The sequence below is a fragment of the Schistocerca nitens genome, chromosome 6 (genome assembly GCF_023898315.1).
Source record: "Schistocerca nitens isolate TAMUIC-IGC-003100 chromosome 6, iqSchNite1.1, whole genome shotgun sequence".
NCBI lineage: Eukaryota > Metazoa > Arthropoda > Insecta > Orthoptera > Acrididae > Schistocerca > Schistocerca nitens.
In genome coordinates this window covers 437,606,025-437,625,066 of record NC_064619.1, presented here as the reverse complement: position 1 = coordinate 437,625,066, position 19,042 = coordinate 437,606,025, and the positions used below count along the sequence as shown (strand labels likewise).

The window sequence follows — 19,042 nt, the reverse complement described above, 5'->3', positions numbered from 1 at the left end:
CCTTCAATTGTTATCGTGAAACACTGTGCAACTGCTGCACATATCATTCTTTGGTTGTAGTGACTAGGTTGTTTGAGTTTTGACGCGTGAGGCGACTGATTTGAGTGGTTACGGTTAGTTATTTATTTTCCGATTTTATTTATGTTACCAGTAATCGCGTTTTATGTTCAATATTTATGTTAATGCGTGGAGTAATGGAATGCTTCATTCTAGCCCCGAAAAAAAAATGCTATTCACTGGTTGTCGAAGTTTATTTGTGGGTTCTCATGATTTTGTTTTCAGATGTTTTTGACACGGTCGGAGTACGATAGAGGTGTTAACACATTTTCACCCGAAGGACGACTGTTCCAGGTAATACAATCACTGTATAATTCATTATAATTTTTGTAAATGTATGTTGATAGAAGACCTCTGTGAGCGGTCTTTTCTTTTAAAAGTTAAGTCATGTGGCTTACAAAATTTGTAATGTTTGGTAAATAATTTTGCCAAATTTTCAACTCAATACTGCAGTAATGAAACTCACAAAAGATATGGGAAAATTAAACAATACATTGTTGTGACTGCAACAATTGGAATACTACATTCACAAAGGAATTTGATTTCTTCTCCCCATTTTTATCGCGACTCTAACCAAGTGGATTTTATATACATTCAGCGAGTTGTGCATGCTTGGAAATATCGTCTACTTTCTTATAGACTAATTAAGAAATGTTAAAAAAATTATCTGCTTGTTCTCGACAATATACACTTTACTAATTACGTACACACACTTCACTTCACTTTCTCATTAGTAGATAAATGTGAATGGGCCTCTGAAATCTTCTGCACTATATATTTTTATCATCAGTTATTTTAGCGTTCAATTGACAAGTTTTTTTTTTAAATAGTTGTATACAGCATACACGTCATCCTCATAGCTAATTTTTGAGTGAAGTTTTGTAATAAACTTGCTCTTGACATGAAGGTTCTTCTCTAGAAATCTGACTAGCCCCCTTGCATGATTGTACCTAGTGGAGGACATATAGAAAATGATAGTAATAAACCAAACCATCATACTGCCCCTTCACAGAGAGAGTTGCATCAGTGCAGTATCAGTTTGGTGAAATGTTAAACATGTAATAGATTCTGACTAGTAGTGAGCCCAGAGCCACCGGTTCAAAATCAAAAGTATTTTGTGATGCACTGCAGAACTGACAGGAATTCACACTCTTCCTGCCGTAGCTCAGATTTCTTGTCTTCTTTATCCTGACATCTTGCTGCTAAAGAACTTAACTTGATGTGTAATTTGTGGTATACACTATTCAGATTTCCACTTTCACTTTGCAATAAAAGCTATCTTAAATACTAGAAAGTATCCTGCAATCAACTGCTAGTTGAAGCCAGACCTTTCAATTTGTAAACTGATGGTTACCTGTGCAACCAACAGGCTACATCTTGGCCCTTAATAAGGAAGAATTAAATATTGCATGACTGATATTTGTATTGATTTCATCTTTTAGGTTGAATATGCTATTGAAGCCATAAAATTGGGCTCTACAGCCATTGGAATTTGCACCTCAGAAGGTGTTGTTCTGGCTGTAGAAAAACGTATAACGTCTCCATTGATGGAACCAACAACAATTGAAAAGATTGTTGAAGTGGATAAACATATAGGTAGGTGGAAAACCACTTTTCATTACAAATCGTGTATTACAGTAATTGTATAAATATGGGTTTTATGGTGCAGGTTGTGCTGTCAGTGGGCTAATGGCAGATTCACGGACAATGTTGGATCGTGCAAGGATAGAGTGTCAGAATCACTGGTTTATTTATAATGAGAAGATGAGTGTAGAATCAGTTGCTCAAGCTGTGTCCAACCTTGCCATTCAGTTTGGCGACTCAGATGATGATGGAGGTGCCATGGTAATGAACAGATTGTTTACAATTACCAGTTGATACTTTGTTAGTAGTGCCAGAGAAGTATGTAACATTGATTTTTTTTCTGTTTGTATAGAGTCGTCCATTTGGTGTAGCCATTTTATTTGCTGGCTGTGATGAGAAAGGCCCTCAGCTATTTCATATGGATCCTTCGGGCACTTTCGTTCAGTTTGAAGCAAAAGCCATAGGCTCGGGCAGCGAAGGTGCCCAGCAGAACTTGCAGGAGGTTTATCATAAGGTAATGAGTTATAGTTTTGTTCTTAATTTACAACACAGTATTGCTTTATAAACTGCCTGCTCTTCTTCCCATCTTCCATCAGAACTTCATTTCTCCACTTAACTGCCATATTTGCTTTTATACGAGGGTCACTCCAAAAGAAATGCGCACTATTTTTGTAAAAATACAGTTTTCATTCTGCATGTGTGAAAGTTTTACAGTGTGTAGATACATCCGTCCCGCTTGTTTTCAAACTTAGTTCAACCTGTTCCCGTGAGTGTCACGGTCACAGCGTGTCTTCAAGATGACTGCTACACTTGACGTTCGTCAGAAGCAACGTGCTGTGAAAACGACAGAGTGGGAAACATCCACAAGAGGTTGAAAAAGGTGTATGGAGATTCTGCTGTCGATCGCAGTAGTTGGTCGGTGGGCAAGCAGGTTATGTGATGAAAGCGGGCATGGCAATATTGAGGACAGTCCTCGCAGCGGCAGGTCTCGTACTGCACACACTCCAGACAATGTGCAGAGTGCTACCAAATTGGTGACTGCTGACAGACACATCACAGTGAACAAATTGTCACGCTACGTTGGGATAGGGGAAGGAAGTGTTTGCAGAATACTGAAAGTGTTAACGTTAAAAAAGGTTTGTCCCAGGTGGGTTCCCAGGATGTTGTTAGTGGCTCGCAAAGAAACAAGAAAACCGGTATGCAGCGAAATTTTGGAACATTACGAGAATGGTGGAGATGACTTTCTTGGAAGAATTGTGACAGGTGATGAAACATGGCTCCATCATTTTTCACCAGAAACGAAGAGGTAATCGATGGAGTGGCATCATGCAAATTCACCCAAGAAAAAAAAAATTCGAAACTACACCTTCTGCTGGAAAAGTTATGGCTACGGTGTTTTTTGATTCTGAAGGACTCTTGTTTGTGGACATCATTCCAAGTGGAACCACCATAAACTGTGATGCATATGTAACAACACTGAAGAAACTTCAAACTTGACTGAGTCATGTTCGACCACATCGGCAAAAGCAGGACGTTTTGTTGTTGCACAACAACGCACTGCCACATGTCAGTCAAAAAACCATAGAAGTGATCACAAAACTTGGGTGGACAACACTGAAACACACGCCTTACTGTCCTGACCTGGCTCCACGTGACTATCATCTCTTTGGGAAACTGAAAGACCCTCTTCGTGGAACAAGGTTTGAAGAGGATGACTCCCTTGGGCATGCTGCCAAACAGTGGCTCCAACAGGTTGGTCCAGAATTTTACCGTGCAGGTATACAGCCGCTGGTTCCAAGATGGCATAAGGCAAGTTGAGAGAGATGGAAATTATGTGGAGAAATGAAAATATTGTTCCTAAAGGATATATCTACACACTGTAAAACTTTCAAACATGTAGAATAAAAGATGGCTTTTGGATTAAAAAAAAAATAGTGTGCATTTCTTTTGGAGTGACCCTCGTAGGTTTGTTATTTTCCAACAACATTCAAATTGGCTTATTTGTGGTGATAGCATTGCTTTCCTTGCTGCAGTGTACATAATGTAGAACAATTCAGAATGTTTGTTTCGAGTGACACATGATAGAAAAAGGATTTGCGTCTATTGGGGCATTATAAATTAAGCCTTGTCTTAGTGTCCCAGACGTCGACTATTTCAGAAACATAGTTTTGGATAAATTCAACAGCTTTATGAGATGATGAAAACTGCCGTTGACACTTTTTTTATTGGGCGTAAAGGGAACAACAAGAAGTTGTTGGGCAATAAATCAAGTGAATACACACAGTGAAGTATTAATTTGGTGAATTTTTTCCAACTTGTTGAACCTGTGGTTTGATAGCTGGTATGGAAAGTTCTCAGAATAAAATTTTCACTTTGCAGTGGGGAGTATACTCATATGAAACATCCTGGCAGATTAAAACTGTTTACTGGACAGAAGTTCCGAATTAGTCTTGGTCCGGCAAACAGTTTTAATCTGCCATGAAGTTACAGAAAGTGGTGGTTGAGATTTACAAATTATTTTGGAATAAAGGAGACAACTCACCAGAAGGCAGAAGTGCTGTATTTTCGGTAGATACACAAACAAAAGATCCTGAGGTTGGCTCCCTTTTTCAAATTATCACAAGTCTGCCTCCCTACATTGTGCTCAGTCGACTGCCCACAATACAGAGGTGTGTGTGTGTGCGTGCGCATGTGTGCATTTTTCCGAAAAGCTTAAAACAGTGAGTACATTTTGAAAGCTAGCCAAGCTCTGTACCTTTTGTTTGTGTACCTATTGACGGCACAGTGCTTCTGTCTTCTGGTGAGTCACCTCCTTTATTCCTACATAATTCGTAGATTAATTACAGACAGGGTTTCAGTTGTAAAAACAACTTGATGTCCATAACACAAGCTGGGTTCTGTTTAGTGATTACTCTATCAAACCTTTGCTTAGTACTGTGAATGTAAAAGCGAGTTTACATGCCCAATCGAGAATGTAATAACAGTCCACGGGTATACTGCCGGTTCATAATGTCCAACAGGCACAATATTTCGGCGATCAGACATGTCACCATCGTCAGGCTGACGAACTGAGCTCCTGAGGGTGGGCGGCCGATTTAAATCCCCTCCCCCCCGGGCTGCTCTCTTCGCCATCCGCACTCGCGCACCGGCGGTCGCGAGGACGTGGGCGTCGAATCTGTCATAGAATCGATGTGCTTGCTACGTCTGCCCTGGTCGCCAGTTCGTACCTCTTGCTGAGAGACTTCTTAATTACATTCAATGCCGGGTCCCAAACCTTGCTGAGATTGTAGCCGCAATCTCGGTTGATAAGATCTTCCCTGGTGCGAATTTCGATAGCCTCCCTTATAACGCTGTCCCAATATTTAGAGGTCTGAGCCAGGATCTTGGTACGCTCATAATCCATCTCGTGTTTCTCGGACACACAGTGCTCTGCTACCACCGACTTATTTGGATATTTCATTCAAATGTGCCTTTGATGTTCTCGGCAACGATCTTCGATGGTGCGTACTGTTTGTCTGATATAAGTCTTCCCACACTCACAGAGAATTTGGTATATGCCGGCCTTCCTCAAACTGACGTCATCTTTCACACTTCCTAGTAATGCCCGTGTTTTATTGGGTGGGCAAAAGACGGTTTTAACTCGGTGTTTCTTTAATATACGGCCGATTTTCCCCGATAGTGTTATTGTACGGAATAAAGGCAGTGGCTACCTCTTCTTCCGTGACTTCATCCGTCTCCATAGGTTGTGCTGTGGTGGTGGGGACGGAGAGTGCATCTAATCTGCCATTCCGAGTGCCCGTTTTTTCGGAACACGGTCTTTAGGTGTTCCAATTCCTGGGGCAGATTCTCTGCGTCTGAGATGCTGTGCGCCCTGTGTACTAGTGTTTTTATTACTCCATTCCTCTGAGAAGGGTGGTGGCAACTGTCTGCATGCAGGTACAGGTCAGTGTGCGCTTTCTTCCTGTACACACCATGGCTCAGGGTACTATCAGCTCTTCTCTTGAGCATGATGTCCAGGAATGGTAATCTTCCTTCTGCTTCGGTCTCCATAGTGAATTTGATGTTTGGATGTATGGAGTTCAGGTGTGTAAGGAAATCCAGGAACTTGTCCCTACCATGCGGCCAGATGATGAATGAGTCATCGACATAAAGGAAGAAACAAGTAGGTTTCCAATTGGATGACGCCAAGGCTTCCTCCTCGAAGTACTCCATGCACAAATTCGCGACCATCGGCGAGAGTTGGCTGCCCATTGCGGCTCCATCCGTTTGCTCATAGTATTCCCCATTAAACAGAAAATACGTTGAGGTCAAGACATGCCTAAAGAGTTCGGTGGTCTTCTCGTCAAATTTCTGCCCAATAAGCTCGACTGACTGTCGTAGAGGCACCCTGGTGAATAGTGAAACCACGTCGAAGCTCACTAGGATATCAGTGTCTTTCAGTCTGAAGTTGTCGAGACGTTTCACGAAATCCACGGATTTACGGATATGGTGAGGTCATTTACCTACATAGGGACTAAGTAATTCAGCCAGATATTATTGGGCAGAGATTTGACGAGAAGACCACCGAACTCTTTAGGCATGTCTTGACCTCAACGTATTTTCTGTTTAATGGGGAATACTATGAGCAAACAGATGGAGTCACAATGGGCAGCCCATTCTCACCGGTGGTCGCGAATTTGTACATGGAGTACTTAGAGGAGGAAGCCTTGGCGTCATGCAGTTGGAAACCTACCTGTTTCTTCCGTTACGAGTCACGGTGTGTACAGGAAGAAAGCGCACACTGACCTGTACCTGCATGCAGACAGCTGCCACCACCCTTCTCAGAGGAATGGAGTACTAAAAACACTAGTACACAGGGCGCACAGCATCTCAGACGCAGAGAATCTGCCCCAGGAATTGGAACACCTCAAGACCGTGTCCCGAAAAAACGGGCACTCGGAATGGCAGATTAGATGCGCTCTCCGTCCCACCACCACAGCACAACCTATGGAGACGGGTGAAGTCATGGAAGAAGAGGTAGCCACTGCCTTTATTCCGTACAATGACACACTATCGGGGAAAATAGGCCGTATATTAAAGAAACACCGAGTTAAAACCGTCTTTTGCCCACCCAATAAAACACGGACATTACTGGGAAGTGTGAAAGATGACGTCGGTTTGAGAAAGGCCGGCATATACCAAATTCCCTATGAGTGTGGGAAGACTTATCGAAGATCGTTGCCGAGAACATCAAAGGCACACTCGAATGAAATATCCAAATAAGTTGGCGGTAGCAGAGCACTGTTTGTCCGAGAAACACGAGATGGATTATGAGCGTACCAAGATCCTGGCTCAGACCTCTAAATATTGGGACAGCGTTATAAGGGAGGCTATCTAAATTTGCACCAGGGAAGATAGTGTCAACCGAGATTGCGGCTACAATCTCAGCAAGGTTTGGGACTCGGCATTGAATGTAATTAAGAAGACTCTCAGCCATAAGTACGAACTGGCGACCAGGGCAGACGTAGCAAGCACATCGACGCCACGAGAGATTCCGACGCCCACGTTTTCGCAACTGCCGTCGCGCGGGCGTGGACGGCGAAGAGAGCGGCCCGCAGGGGGTGGGGATTTAAATCGGCCGCCTACCCTCAGGAGCTCGGTTCGTCAGTGCACCTGACGATGGCGACATGTCCGATCGCCAAAATATTGTGCCCATTGGACACTATGAACCGGCAGTATACCTGTGGACTGTTCGAGCAACAATTATGCCGGGAGAAACTGAAGAATCACAAGAATGTACTAAGTTCAGCTCACCTATTGGTTTTCAAACCTGAAGCGAAAAAAAAATTTTTTCTGTGTAATTTCTAAAAGTCCTGTAATGTATACTGGAATTTCACAATTCTCTGAATACCACACTGTAGCTAAGCATTAAAATCCTGCATCGATATAGATTTGCCCAAGTCTAAAACAGCTCTGCTGTTCAGAGTTAGTCCACAAGCACAACTAACCATCAGAATTTCTACAAGCACTAGAGTTGTTGCCCAAAACATTTTAACAGTGACTGACATTCCGCTCTTATCAGTGCACATCCTTACTCACTCACTGATCCTTGCCAACTGATCCAGGCCTACATTGCTGCTGCCCTATAAAGACTTGATCTGTAATTGCAAAACCCACAGAGTTAAATGTTGTGTACATATTGCTATAAAAATTACACATCTAAATACTTTAATGACTTGCTCTTGCACACTGATTCCTTTGAGCTGTTAAAAATAGCAGCTTTATTGTCTATTTATCAGAAAATTTGCATAATGTTTTCCAAGTATTGAAATAATCAGCAACCAGTTGCATAACAGAAATTTCTTTTAAGCAACTGATTACTGATAATTTCGACATACAACTACAGTTGCTGAAGACATTTAAGATAGATAAAATACTAAATAAATTTTTTTGTTGGTTCTCCATAAACTTTATTATAAATAAAAATTATACCAAATTTATTGCAGCGAAAACTATTGCAAATGAATTGGGGAGGTAATTTGAACTCATTTTCTGTGATGACATTGACTTTTTTTCCTGTGGTATAGTTTTCTGGTTTATTTGCATCTTCTGGGAAATGGACATCATTATCATTTACCTAATGAGAATAAAGCTTCGACCCAGACAGCTACTTTAGTGTATTATCAAATACTGCCACTAATCTTACTGTTTCACAATTTATTTTGCAATAAAATGTGTTTTTTAATTCTCTAACAGACATTCTGGCTCATAACACAAATTGTGCTGCTTTAATAAAAATTCCGAAGCTGTTTTCCTATAGTGCTGCTCAAGCACTATCTTTGTTCGTTAAGATCACTTAAGATATATAGAAGGTAGCAATTTTTGAAGGAATTACGTACATTCATCTCTTCCACCGTCAGTATCTTACATACTGTTGCATATACGCAGTGAATGTTTAATCATGCTTCCTAGCCTTTTTTCTCTCTTTCTTATGCTGCCATAGCCTGTTCTCTGTCTTCATTAGTATGGATTTTACTTATGCAGCAGTTGTGAAATAATTTGTGGCCTCTGAATTTCCGCCATGGCAATGCCCTCACACCACATGCTTACCTGCAACAGCCACTCGCCTGAGGAAAGCCACTCATAGTAATAGTGCTGCGGATTGCTTGCTGCCAATCTGCCAGCCGGCTTACTTCGTGGCCTGCAAGTTTTCCCAGTAGCAGAGGCTGAGAGCATATCTGCTAGCCAGAATGCTCCCCTTATTACTTCCTCGCAAGCTGTGCTTGTCTGTCAGGACTTGTGCTTCATTGCGTGACAAAACAGCACACACGTGCCTGTATGTGTCTGTAATCTCACAATTCACACTATGACAAAGAATTGTGCTGTTGTATACCATTACTGTCAGTTGTCGATCCTCCAAAGAAATGGTCGCAATATGCCCAGTGTAACAAAGAAACACACCGAGTGAAGGTGGCGCAGTGGGTTAGCACACTGGACTTGCATTCGGGAGGACGATGGTTCAAACTGCGTCCGGCCATCCTGATATAGGTTTTCCGTGATTTCCCTAAATCGCTTCAGACAAATGCCAGGGTGGTTCCTTCGATAGGGCATGGCCGACTTCCTTCCCTATCCTTCCCTGATCCGAGCTTGTGCTCTGTCTCTAATGACCTCGTTGTCGACGGGACGTTAAACATGAATTTCCTCCTCCCCCAAAGAAACCAGTATTAATTTTGTTGAATGTGCTTTTGGAAGAAACTGCCTTTGTTAGTTTTGGTACATCTTTGAAATCTCAAGCAGCTTGACTGTTGCTTACACCATTTGATACAAGCCTGTTATTAAGCTTCAGTCAAATTTTATGGATTGCATCGGTAGCAGATATGTTTCACAGCCCTTTATTCAAAATCAAATCTCCTGCACTCTTCAGTACACCTAACGAGGCCTGTATTTTAATGTGTGTCACATCCCATTCTCTTGAGTCATGTTGTGCATATCATGGAATTGCCAGTGACTGGCTCTGATCAGTCTTCGTGAAATTTGTTGCTGGTGGGAGGTCAACCACAATGTAAATCTGCAAACTCATTGTAAGGAATCTTTCTGAAGGTGATTGATCAACAAAAGCCATTCAGAGTGATTGAAGAGATTGTTATTGAGTTAGGAATTTACAAAAAAATTTAAATATCATCCAAATTTTCTTTTTTCCTGGCAAAACTTTTTGTTTAAATACCCTCTGTAAAGAAACTATTTGCCTAAAATCTAAGCCGTCACTGTTTTAACCATAAAAAATGACAAATTTTAAAACAATGTCATTTCAATAGCCCAATCTTACTTGCATTTATTGCAAATCTGTTGCCCAGATGAAAGTCCCAAGCAGCATTAAAAAAGCCCAGGTGACTCCACAATTTCCTTAACATTGGTTTGTGGCTGTATTCTTGTGCATATTCTAAGTTTGAATAGAATGAATTTCTTTGAAACTGAAAAACTTCTGTCCATGAATTATCACAGTAATAGAAATCACCGCTCATGTAAAAATGAGCTTGGCCTTTACTCACGTGATACCCTGTTAACTATGGATGAAGGACAACAGGTAGATTTCATATTCCTAGATTTCTGGAAAGTATTTGACACAGTGCCCCACTGCAGACTGTTAAAGATCTGACCTTACGGGATAGGTTCCCAGATATGTGAATGATTCGAAGACTTTTTCAGTAATAGAACACAGTTTATCGTCAGGAGTGATCCTGGGAAGTGTGATAGGACCACTCTTGTGGTCTATATAAGTAAGTGGTGTGATGTGTCGGGCAAACAGTGATCTGTGACTTAGTTGATGATCCTTTAATGTGGGTGAAAATATCGTCAAGTGACTGCATAAGGATACAATATGACCTGAACACAATTTCTGTTTGGTGTGATGAATGGAGGTTGCTCTAAATGTGGAAAAAATGTAAATGAATGCAGATGAGTAGGCCTAGCATCAGTGTGCTGCTAGAAACAGTCATGTTGATTAAATATCTAGGCACAGTGTTGTAAAGTAGAACAAACATAACTTTGGTTGCAGAGAAGGAAAATAGTGTACTTCAGTTAATTAGGAGAATTCTAGGTGAGTGTAGCTCATCTATAAAGGAGACTGTGTATAGAACAGTAGTCTGACCCATTACTTGTATAGAACAGTAGTGTGACCCATTATTGTGTACTGCTAGAGTTTCTGGGATCGCTGTCAGGTCGAATTAGAAAGCTAGATTTGTTACTGGTATGTTCAACATGCAAGTGTTGCAGAGAACCTTCATAAAGTCATGGAAATCCTTGGTGGGAAGACGGTGCTGTTTTCGTGAAACACTATTGAAATAATATAGAGACCTGGCATTTGCAGCTGACTGCAGAACAATTCTACTGCCATTAATGTACATTTCCCATAAAGACAGTGAAGACAATATAAGAGAAACTAGAGCTCATAAGGCAGCGTGTAAGCAGACATTTATCTCTGTCCCCATTTGTGAATGGAACAAGAAAGGAAGTGACAGTGTATGGTGGCTTCCAGTGTATGTATGTAAATGTAGTGAGAACTTGAAAGGTTTGTGCTGTGCCAGTAGATCAATGGAATCATTAACATGCTAGTAAAAGAAGACTCTAAGAACAACCCTTAGTTGATGTTGCCAACAACACAAGACTGTTACTAGAACAAATACAGACAAGCAGGAACTGAAGGTTTTTTGGTGAGAAAACACACAAAGATCTTAATTACATTTACATTAATTTTGAAATAAATATATAATAAAGAACTATTGACAGAAATCAGGTAATAATTTTATATGGGCCACTGTTTCTGTAACTCTTCTAAGATTAGTAATAAATAAATAATAATAATAATTATTATTATTGTTTGTTTGTTTGCCTACAGTTCTGGTACACATGGAAATCCCTGTGTCACAGTGCTGTAGTCTGCCACTGTTGGAGCCACAATAAAGTGGTGTTGCCTATTATTACTGTGTGGTAATTCATATTCGGCAGCAACAGAACTTTAGTAACTGTGTCAGGCCAATCCCAATGATTTCTTTCCCAATGACTTTTCCGTGGCTGCCAAAAATGAATTATCACCCAAAACTTTACTGTATCAATGGACTGTCATTTTGTTTTGGTTCCTCTAAGAGCAAACTAGGGCTGCAGCCATTTATCTGCAAACAAACAGTTAATTATGTTACTTTTTTAGGTTATAAATTTTTTATAAATGTATATGTCTCATACAGTGTGACACAAATAACCCTACCCTTAGTAGATCACCATCTCTGCCACTTAATCCCATTTTCATCATTCTTAAAACCCAACTAGAATCAGGATTTAATAACAGCAACTCAAAACAAATGTTACATGCCATTATAAGTGATACCAACACAGTGTGACTGACTGAATACGAACCAGCCATAACATTGAATGACTGCTTTGGGGCACACAAGATCTAAACGAGATATTGTGAACAAATCATAAGTGATGTCTACAACTGGAACTTTGGAGGTGTCATGTGCATAACATGTGATGTCGTACTTCAAAAAATATACCAGTGACTCACATTGTTCACTTCACCCCAGTGTTCACGCTTGTAATGGTTGTACGTCTAGTGAACTGGAGTGAATGATTTTAATTTAACACATGTAGAAAGCATGTATTTATAACCAACTGCGAAAGTTGAGCACCTTCATGTTCAAAATACTGTCCACTCCTATCACTTATGATACTCTTCAGCTCCTTTACTTTGCATGCTCCTGAAATCGGACCATAGGTGTCCCTTTTTCTTTCTCTTGTCATTATTATTAATTTGAAATTAATATCTTGCACATAAATAGTATTACTATTGCCTAATGAAACTGTGCAGTGGTGTGTGCACGTTCTGGCAGATTAAAATTATGTGCTGGACCAAGACTTGAACTCGGGCTCTTTGCTTTATGTGTGTGATGTTTGTAATGTTTGTGTATCTGGAATATTGGTGGCTGCATAAATACTTGTGATTTTTAATATCCAGTGTTTGTTTAAAAAAACAGCACTCTTCTCCATCCAGGAGGCCAGTGCAGGTCTGGCTGTATGTTTGTGTCAGCAATAAACTTACACACTGTTGTGCTTCATTAACAAGCCAGCCTCGGGAATTTGACTCTATTGTTATTTTGACATGACGTTGTTTGGTGGAGACACTGGGTACTTCACACCATCTACATCACCATGGCACCAATTAAGCAATGTAAAAGCCACCACCTATCCCGGCAGAAACTATAATATGAGTGGTACAAGATCCATATATTCAGGAGACAGATTAATTCCAAAACAGCAGTAAGTCGTCTGCCCATGCCCATCAGGCATCCATCAATGTTGTTCGCAGGCACTGGTCAGGACCCAACAAAATGGTTGAAAAGGTTTGACTGAGTCACCAACAGATGGGATGACATGCTGTGTTTTGTAAATGTGCAATGTTACTTGGAAGGCATATCATCATTGGTCAAGAACAATGCAGAGTAGCGCAATAGATGGGACAAATTTGAGGCGAACTGAAGAAAACATTTAGTGACAACCAGCAGGAAGTCTGCTTAGCTGAAGAACAGGGTCCAGTGTCATGGGGAAACAACACACCTGTTCATACGGAATATTTTGGCTCTACACCATGTTGTAAATGCAAATATAACGGAAGCTGAAAAAATTTCAGACTTTATGAAAGGAATAACGGAAGACGTGTACCTCGCTCTTCTGTAGTTACGACGACAAGATTAGTCATCAAGTGCTCCCATTGAATCGAGGAAATGTAGCAGAAAAGTGTCAGATGAAAGGAGTATGACCAATCACTGGTCCCCTCGGTGTTTGTGGAGACCCACTAAGTAAGCTCTGACATCTTTCACACACCAGATAATAAAGGAAGACATTCAGCACTGTATGCCAACTAGTAGCCTAGGTCACAATTCATTTCTGTGCAATGGTGCTTGACTCAGAGGCAACCCGGTTCAAATTTTGGTGATGGGAAATTTTCACTCCCAATATTTGGATGATGAAAAGAGGACAGATGGTGGTGTAATGTTCCTGATTGCCAGTCTTTGCATCAATGTCCTGAGTTAAATATCTCGTGAAGTGAGGGCATGTGACACTGTTGACGGTGGTTCTTCTGTCAGATGAGGATATTATTGACATTTTAGTGTGGTATCCTCTTTGCCCTAGTTGTGAGCGGTAGGCTGTGTGCCAGAACCAGCTTTTACCCTCCCCATTCTCTTCATCCTGAACAAAACGAACCCAACACTGCAGTGCACAAGCTCTCGTTTGTCATTCACACACACTAACACTTCATTATAGCTCGGAGGAAGGCAACAGCAAACCACCTCCCTAGGACCTTGGGGTGATACAGGATTCATGTACCTGCTCCACTATGCTCATACCCTGATAATGGTGCTACTTTGTCATTTGATCAGTGACTTAGCTGTCACCAACAAAGATAATTTATTTTGTCATGCCTTTCATTGCCTGGAAAGTCTTTGACAAAGATTACGACTAGAATTGACCCCATACACTTACTGAAGAAACAGCTGTCTTAATGTTTTGGGTACAATAATTGTTTTGCTAAAATTTAGCATCATCTGAAGTGTAGGCTTCCTATGTTACAGGTATGATTGGAATCACTCTGGAGTTTCTCTAATAAGCAGTATTTGTAGTTTCTTAGTAGTACTGTATGGTCAGTAGTGTCAGAAGCCTTGGACAAATTTGTTTGTAATACAGTTGCTCCTGTCAGTAACTTCAAGTACCACTTTCGTAAACCCTGTTATGGCTGATATTATACTAATGCTATTTTGGAAGCAAAAGTAGATTGCACTGTGCCATATTTTGAACATTGCCTTTCTTTAATAAGGGTACATTTTGTACACACTTTAGATACTTTGGAAAATTACCTGAGCTAAAAGATTATATTATTTGGTGATGTTTGTATACTCTCTGTGCATTCCTTGGGAATAGCTGTTGGCACCCTGTCTAGGCCTGCTTGCCGAACTCAACCTCTAAGGATCAGAAACTATTTGACCTAAACATGAATTTGCAGAAACAGATGGCAGTTTTGAAATACGGTTTACCCTGTTATTTTCACACGCTGCAACAACAAGAGTTCTTTTATAATCTTGTATATATTTACATTATAACTTTGGTAAAATTTCTGTAGCAATCCCCATTGACTCCTGATACTTAAATTGTTAATGTTCCTGTGCTTTCTGTACTGAGTTTATAGCAGCTGTTTATTTTAAGTGCCTTCGCCATAATATTTTGCATTACAAATCATATTAAGATAATAGGACTTTAAAAATTGTAATGCCTTTGTAAAGTGATAGTAGTAAGTACACTATAATGTAGTATTTTGTAACGGCCAATAATCAAGTGCATGTTGTTGTTGTTGTTGTTGTTGTTGTTGTGGGCTTCAGTCTGAGGACTGCTTAGTGCTGCATCCCAATGATCTCAGTAATTCTGCTGGAATGTCATCCACTGGAGAGGCTTTGTTTCCACTTAGGTCTTTTAGTGCTCTGTCAAATTCTTCATGCAGTGTCATATCTCCCATCTCATCTTCACCTACTTCTTCTAATTCTTCTGTAACAATTTCCTCAATTTTTGCCATTTCGTAGACCCTATATATATACCTTGCACGACCACAGCAGTTGAGTCCCATAGTGCTCAGAGCCATTTTATACCTTGCACCTCATGGCTTTCCCATCTTTGCTTAGTATTCACTTCCCGTTTGAGCTCTCGATATCCATACACTTTATGTTAATAATTGGTAGCATTCAACTGTAACTTTTCATCCTACAGACAACTCAACAACGCATTTCGAGAGAGAATACTCTCATCATCTGTTTGAAAAGCATGAGAGCATTGTCTCTTGAAGCATGTTGCATTGTGCGTAGGACAAAAATTATGGCTGAATATTACCAATTATTATTGTAAAAACATAATATCCATTACCTAACATCTATAATGTATAATTTAAATTCATACATTTTCTTCTCTTTTCTTTGAAGGTCTCTTCAATTTTGCTGTGTGCCACATCTATCTTCCCCTAACGGCGCAAGCTTGTACAGCCTTGTAAATTTCCTCTTGTCATTTCTGCTTACCCATTTTGAATTTTTCGCCAATCTCGTTTTTTAGAAATTTGTATTCATTTTCACCTGCTTCATTTGTTGCAGTTACATATATTTTCTCCTTTCATCAGTTAACCCTAGCAATACCAAGGCATTTTCTATAATTTGCATTACCAGGTGGAATCGTACTTTATGCCCACCCTAAAAAAAATTAAAAATGCAGATTTTTGTTAACTGTTGTTGACTTATACTTACTGTTTTGTTACTTTCCCCTTTGTCATGTCAATCTAAGGAATGTATTTCTTGTTAATAATTTTGTTTATTTTATGTCACAGTCAATGACTTTGAAAGAAGCACTGAATGCTGCATTGACAATATTGAAGCAAGTCATGGAAGAAAAGCTGAGTTCAACAAATGTGGAAGTGATGACGATGACTCCAGACAAGTTGTTTCACATGTTTACAAAGGAGGAAGTTGAAGAGGTGATAAAAGATATAGCATAGTGGCTCATATACTGTTGCTTTATCTACTGAATCAATTCACTTTGGTGCTTGGCTACGGAACTGTTGATCTACAATAATTAAAGAACTGAAGTGAATTTTACCTCTCAGTAAGTTACAGGGAGGTATTTGTAATAAGTTAATGAAATATTTTGTTTGTACATGATAAACAGTAAATGTGATCTTTACTTAGCCTTCGACTATCTGATTTCCTCTTCCTAAGTCCTGTAGAGTGTTTGCCAATTTATGCTCATGTAATGAAGTAAAATAATTTTAGATTATTATGTGTGAGATTAAAAAAAGGAAAAGCTTGAAAAATGGTTGCATATAGCACAATGATTTGTGGTATGCAGATAACCTTGGCATGGAATATGACAACACACACTCAGTTGGTAGGTACAGTGAATGAGGTTACCTCATGTTACAGAGGGAATAAACTGGCCGATGTGTTTAAAACAATCATAGAACTTAAACTTGATTTGCTGTCACACAACAACACATCACTTCTGGGGATAAATCAGTGGACTGCGATTTTTGTGGTATAAAATATACAGAAAGATTAATGTCTCTCTTGCAAAATAAAGGTATAGGTTTAAGTATTTGCAAGTACAGCTAATGGACATTTTCTCCCTTTTTAATCATCTTCACTTTGGAGTGCTATCAGAAATACGTAATGAGGGGAAAATGTAATTTACATAAAAGACAAAAATCTTTCCTCCAGATCAAAAATGTAGCATGGTCGCTCAGTTTACAAATTACAAACCCTTATTCTTCAGGACACTCACTACGGTGGGAGCACAAGATGTCCATTGTTGTCATAGTGCTCTGAAGATGAATAAAAGCTCAAAGCTCATAAAGTGAACTACTTTTTAAGTTCTTGTTTGTGTACCTATCTACTTAACAATTCCACTGTACGATGAGTGTATAACAAGGTCTCAGAAAAGTGGTAAAACTTACTCAAGAGGCAAAATTCTAAGCACCGCTGAGACACACACAAGAGAGCAGGGTCCCATTCAACTAGAAATTGGAGTGCCCTTCCCCTTCTTTCTAACCTTTCACAATCACTATTTTTTTCCTGAGGCAGGAACTAACAGTTCCAAAAGCTAGGATAGTTGCTTCTACTTTTGTGTGTGTCAATCAGCAGTACTTGTATATGAAAATACATGGAAAGTACTTGCTATCTGATTTGAACCTGAAGTGATGCAGACAAAATAATCAGGTTTTAAAAAACCCTTTGTTTGCTGATAGTAAACAAAAGGTATTAAGAAAAGTGCAGTTCCTTAAGTATATAAGTGCAAATTTTCATTCACCAACTTGTAACTTACGCTGCTGACACTGTTTTAAGGCTTAGTAATGTCATTATTTATCTTGGTAAATAATTTGACCAATATATGTCCAGTGTTCGTTTATTTATTTGACGCTTTAACGAAACAATAAGCATCAAATGCACAGTGCTATTTGTATTACAATAGCTGTTAGATTATGTTTACCGCTATTCATGTTTATATTTTGACTGTGTCCATGCTATGTCCTATCTTAGACTATGTTCAATCCATAGCAAATGAGGAACATCCTTTCCACCCCTTCCAAAGTGGTATGCTGCTGCCCGCCTTATGTACACAATTTGAGGGGTAAGAACTGGTACTCTAACAGAGAGTTTTACTTTATCCCGCTGTTGTAGAATAGTACTGCAGCAGTAAAACACAAATGAGAGAATAACACATCAACATAAGAGGTGTAGTTTGCAAAGAAAATGCACAATTTACTACAATAAAATACAGTGCATACACAAGCCTTTGCCGACTGCATGTGTGTCAAAGGCTTTAGGGCAAAGACTATGGAATACTCTGTAACAAAAAATTGCTTTTGATGTGCTTGATGTCACATCTGTTTACATTTCTAGCATTTCACTGGAAAATATTGCAAATGGTGGTTTGAGAAGCATTCCTTTCAAAGTAACTTTCCTTTTATGTGGATAAATTATGTTATGTATGAGAATGTGTGGTGAATTTCTTAAATCACAGTGTGTTTGACTCTCATTTAAAACTTAATACTTTAGGGACCAGCCAGTAAGAAAAATTTGAGGTCCAGAAGACTAGCCATTCATGCCGTTACAAAACTTTTACCAACACATCTATGTTCGATATACCTTAAAGGGTAACAGTTGCTTTAAAAAAATTATATTTGAAATCTTAGCTTTCCTTGTAGCTATACTATGTGTATATTAATTTAAACCATTAACTTTTCCTGTTTGTGCATTCGTGCTACTTAACAATGACATTTCTGTTAGCCGGGAAAAACCCGGGAATTTTTTCATCCGGGAGAAAACTGGGAAAAACCCGGGATATTTTTAGAATTCCGGGAATTTTTCGTTGTTTTAGTTTTCAGTTAAATTTTTGTATTTTTGACTGGTAAGAACTGATACTCTAACAAAGAATATTACTGTATCCCGCTACTGCAGAATAATACTTCGACAATAAAACATAAATGGGAGAAAAAAACGAAAATAACTTAAATTGCAAAGGAAATGCGCCATATACAACGACACACAGTGCTCATGCAAGCGTATGCCAATTGAAAATGTGTCAAAGGCTTTAAGAAGACTATGTAGTGCTTCATAATAACAAATTGCCTCCAGTGAGCGTGAAGTCGCAACTGTTTACATTCGATTTGTTTTAGCAGTTACGCGCGGGATCGTGCGCATGCGCAGTTGAGTCACATTTGAGTAGTAGATTCTCCTGCTTCTGGTTACAGGAACGTGGCTTTTGGCTGTGCAAGCAGTCGCAGCAAGCAGCTACATGCTACCGGGAAAAGGGGGCACCAAATTCATATTCTGGAGGAAAA

General features: G+C 39.6%; 1 protein-coding gene across 1 annotated transcript; it reads left to right on the top strand.

Moving 5' to 3' along the window:
* The first annotated feature begins 24 nt into the window (after positions 1-24).
* On the top strand, positions 25-16,390 carry LOC126262424 (proteasome subunit alpha type-5). Its single transcript, XM_049959060.1, has 6 exons — positions 25-113; positions 283-351; positions 1,500-1,653; positions 1,727-1,902; positions 1,994-2,155; positions 16,034-16,390. The coding sequence occupies exons 2-6, from the start codon at positions 283-285 to the stop codon at positions 16,199-16,201; spliced, it is 729 nt and encodes a 242-aa protein (XP_049815017.1). The 5' UTR covers positions 25-113; the 3' UTR covers positions 16,202-16,390.
* Positions 16,391-19,042: the final 2,652 nt, after the last annotated feature.

What these genes read in the sequence shown, in the direction of transcription:
- LOC126262424 (XM_049959060.1), top strand. Translation starts at nt 283, where the DNA reads ATGTTTTTGACACGGTCGGAGTACGATAGAGGTGTTAACACATTTTCA. An exon ending in ATGATGATGGAGGTGCCATG is followed by an intron (nt 1,903 to 1,993) that starts GTAATGAACAGA and finishes CTGTTTGTATAG; the next exon opens with AGTCGTCCATTTGGTGTAGC. An exon ending in TGCAGGAGGTTTATCATAAG is followed by an intron (nt 2,156 to 16,033) that starts GTAATGAGTTAT and finishes TTTATGTCACAG; the next exon opens with TCAATGACTTTGAAAGAAGC.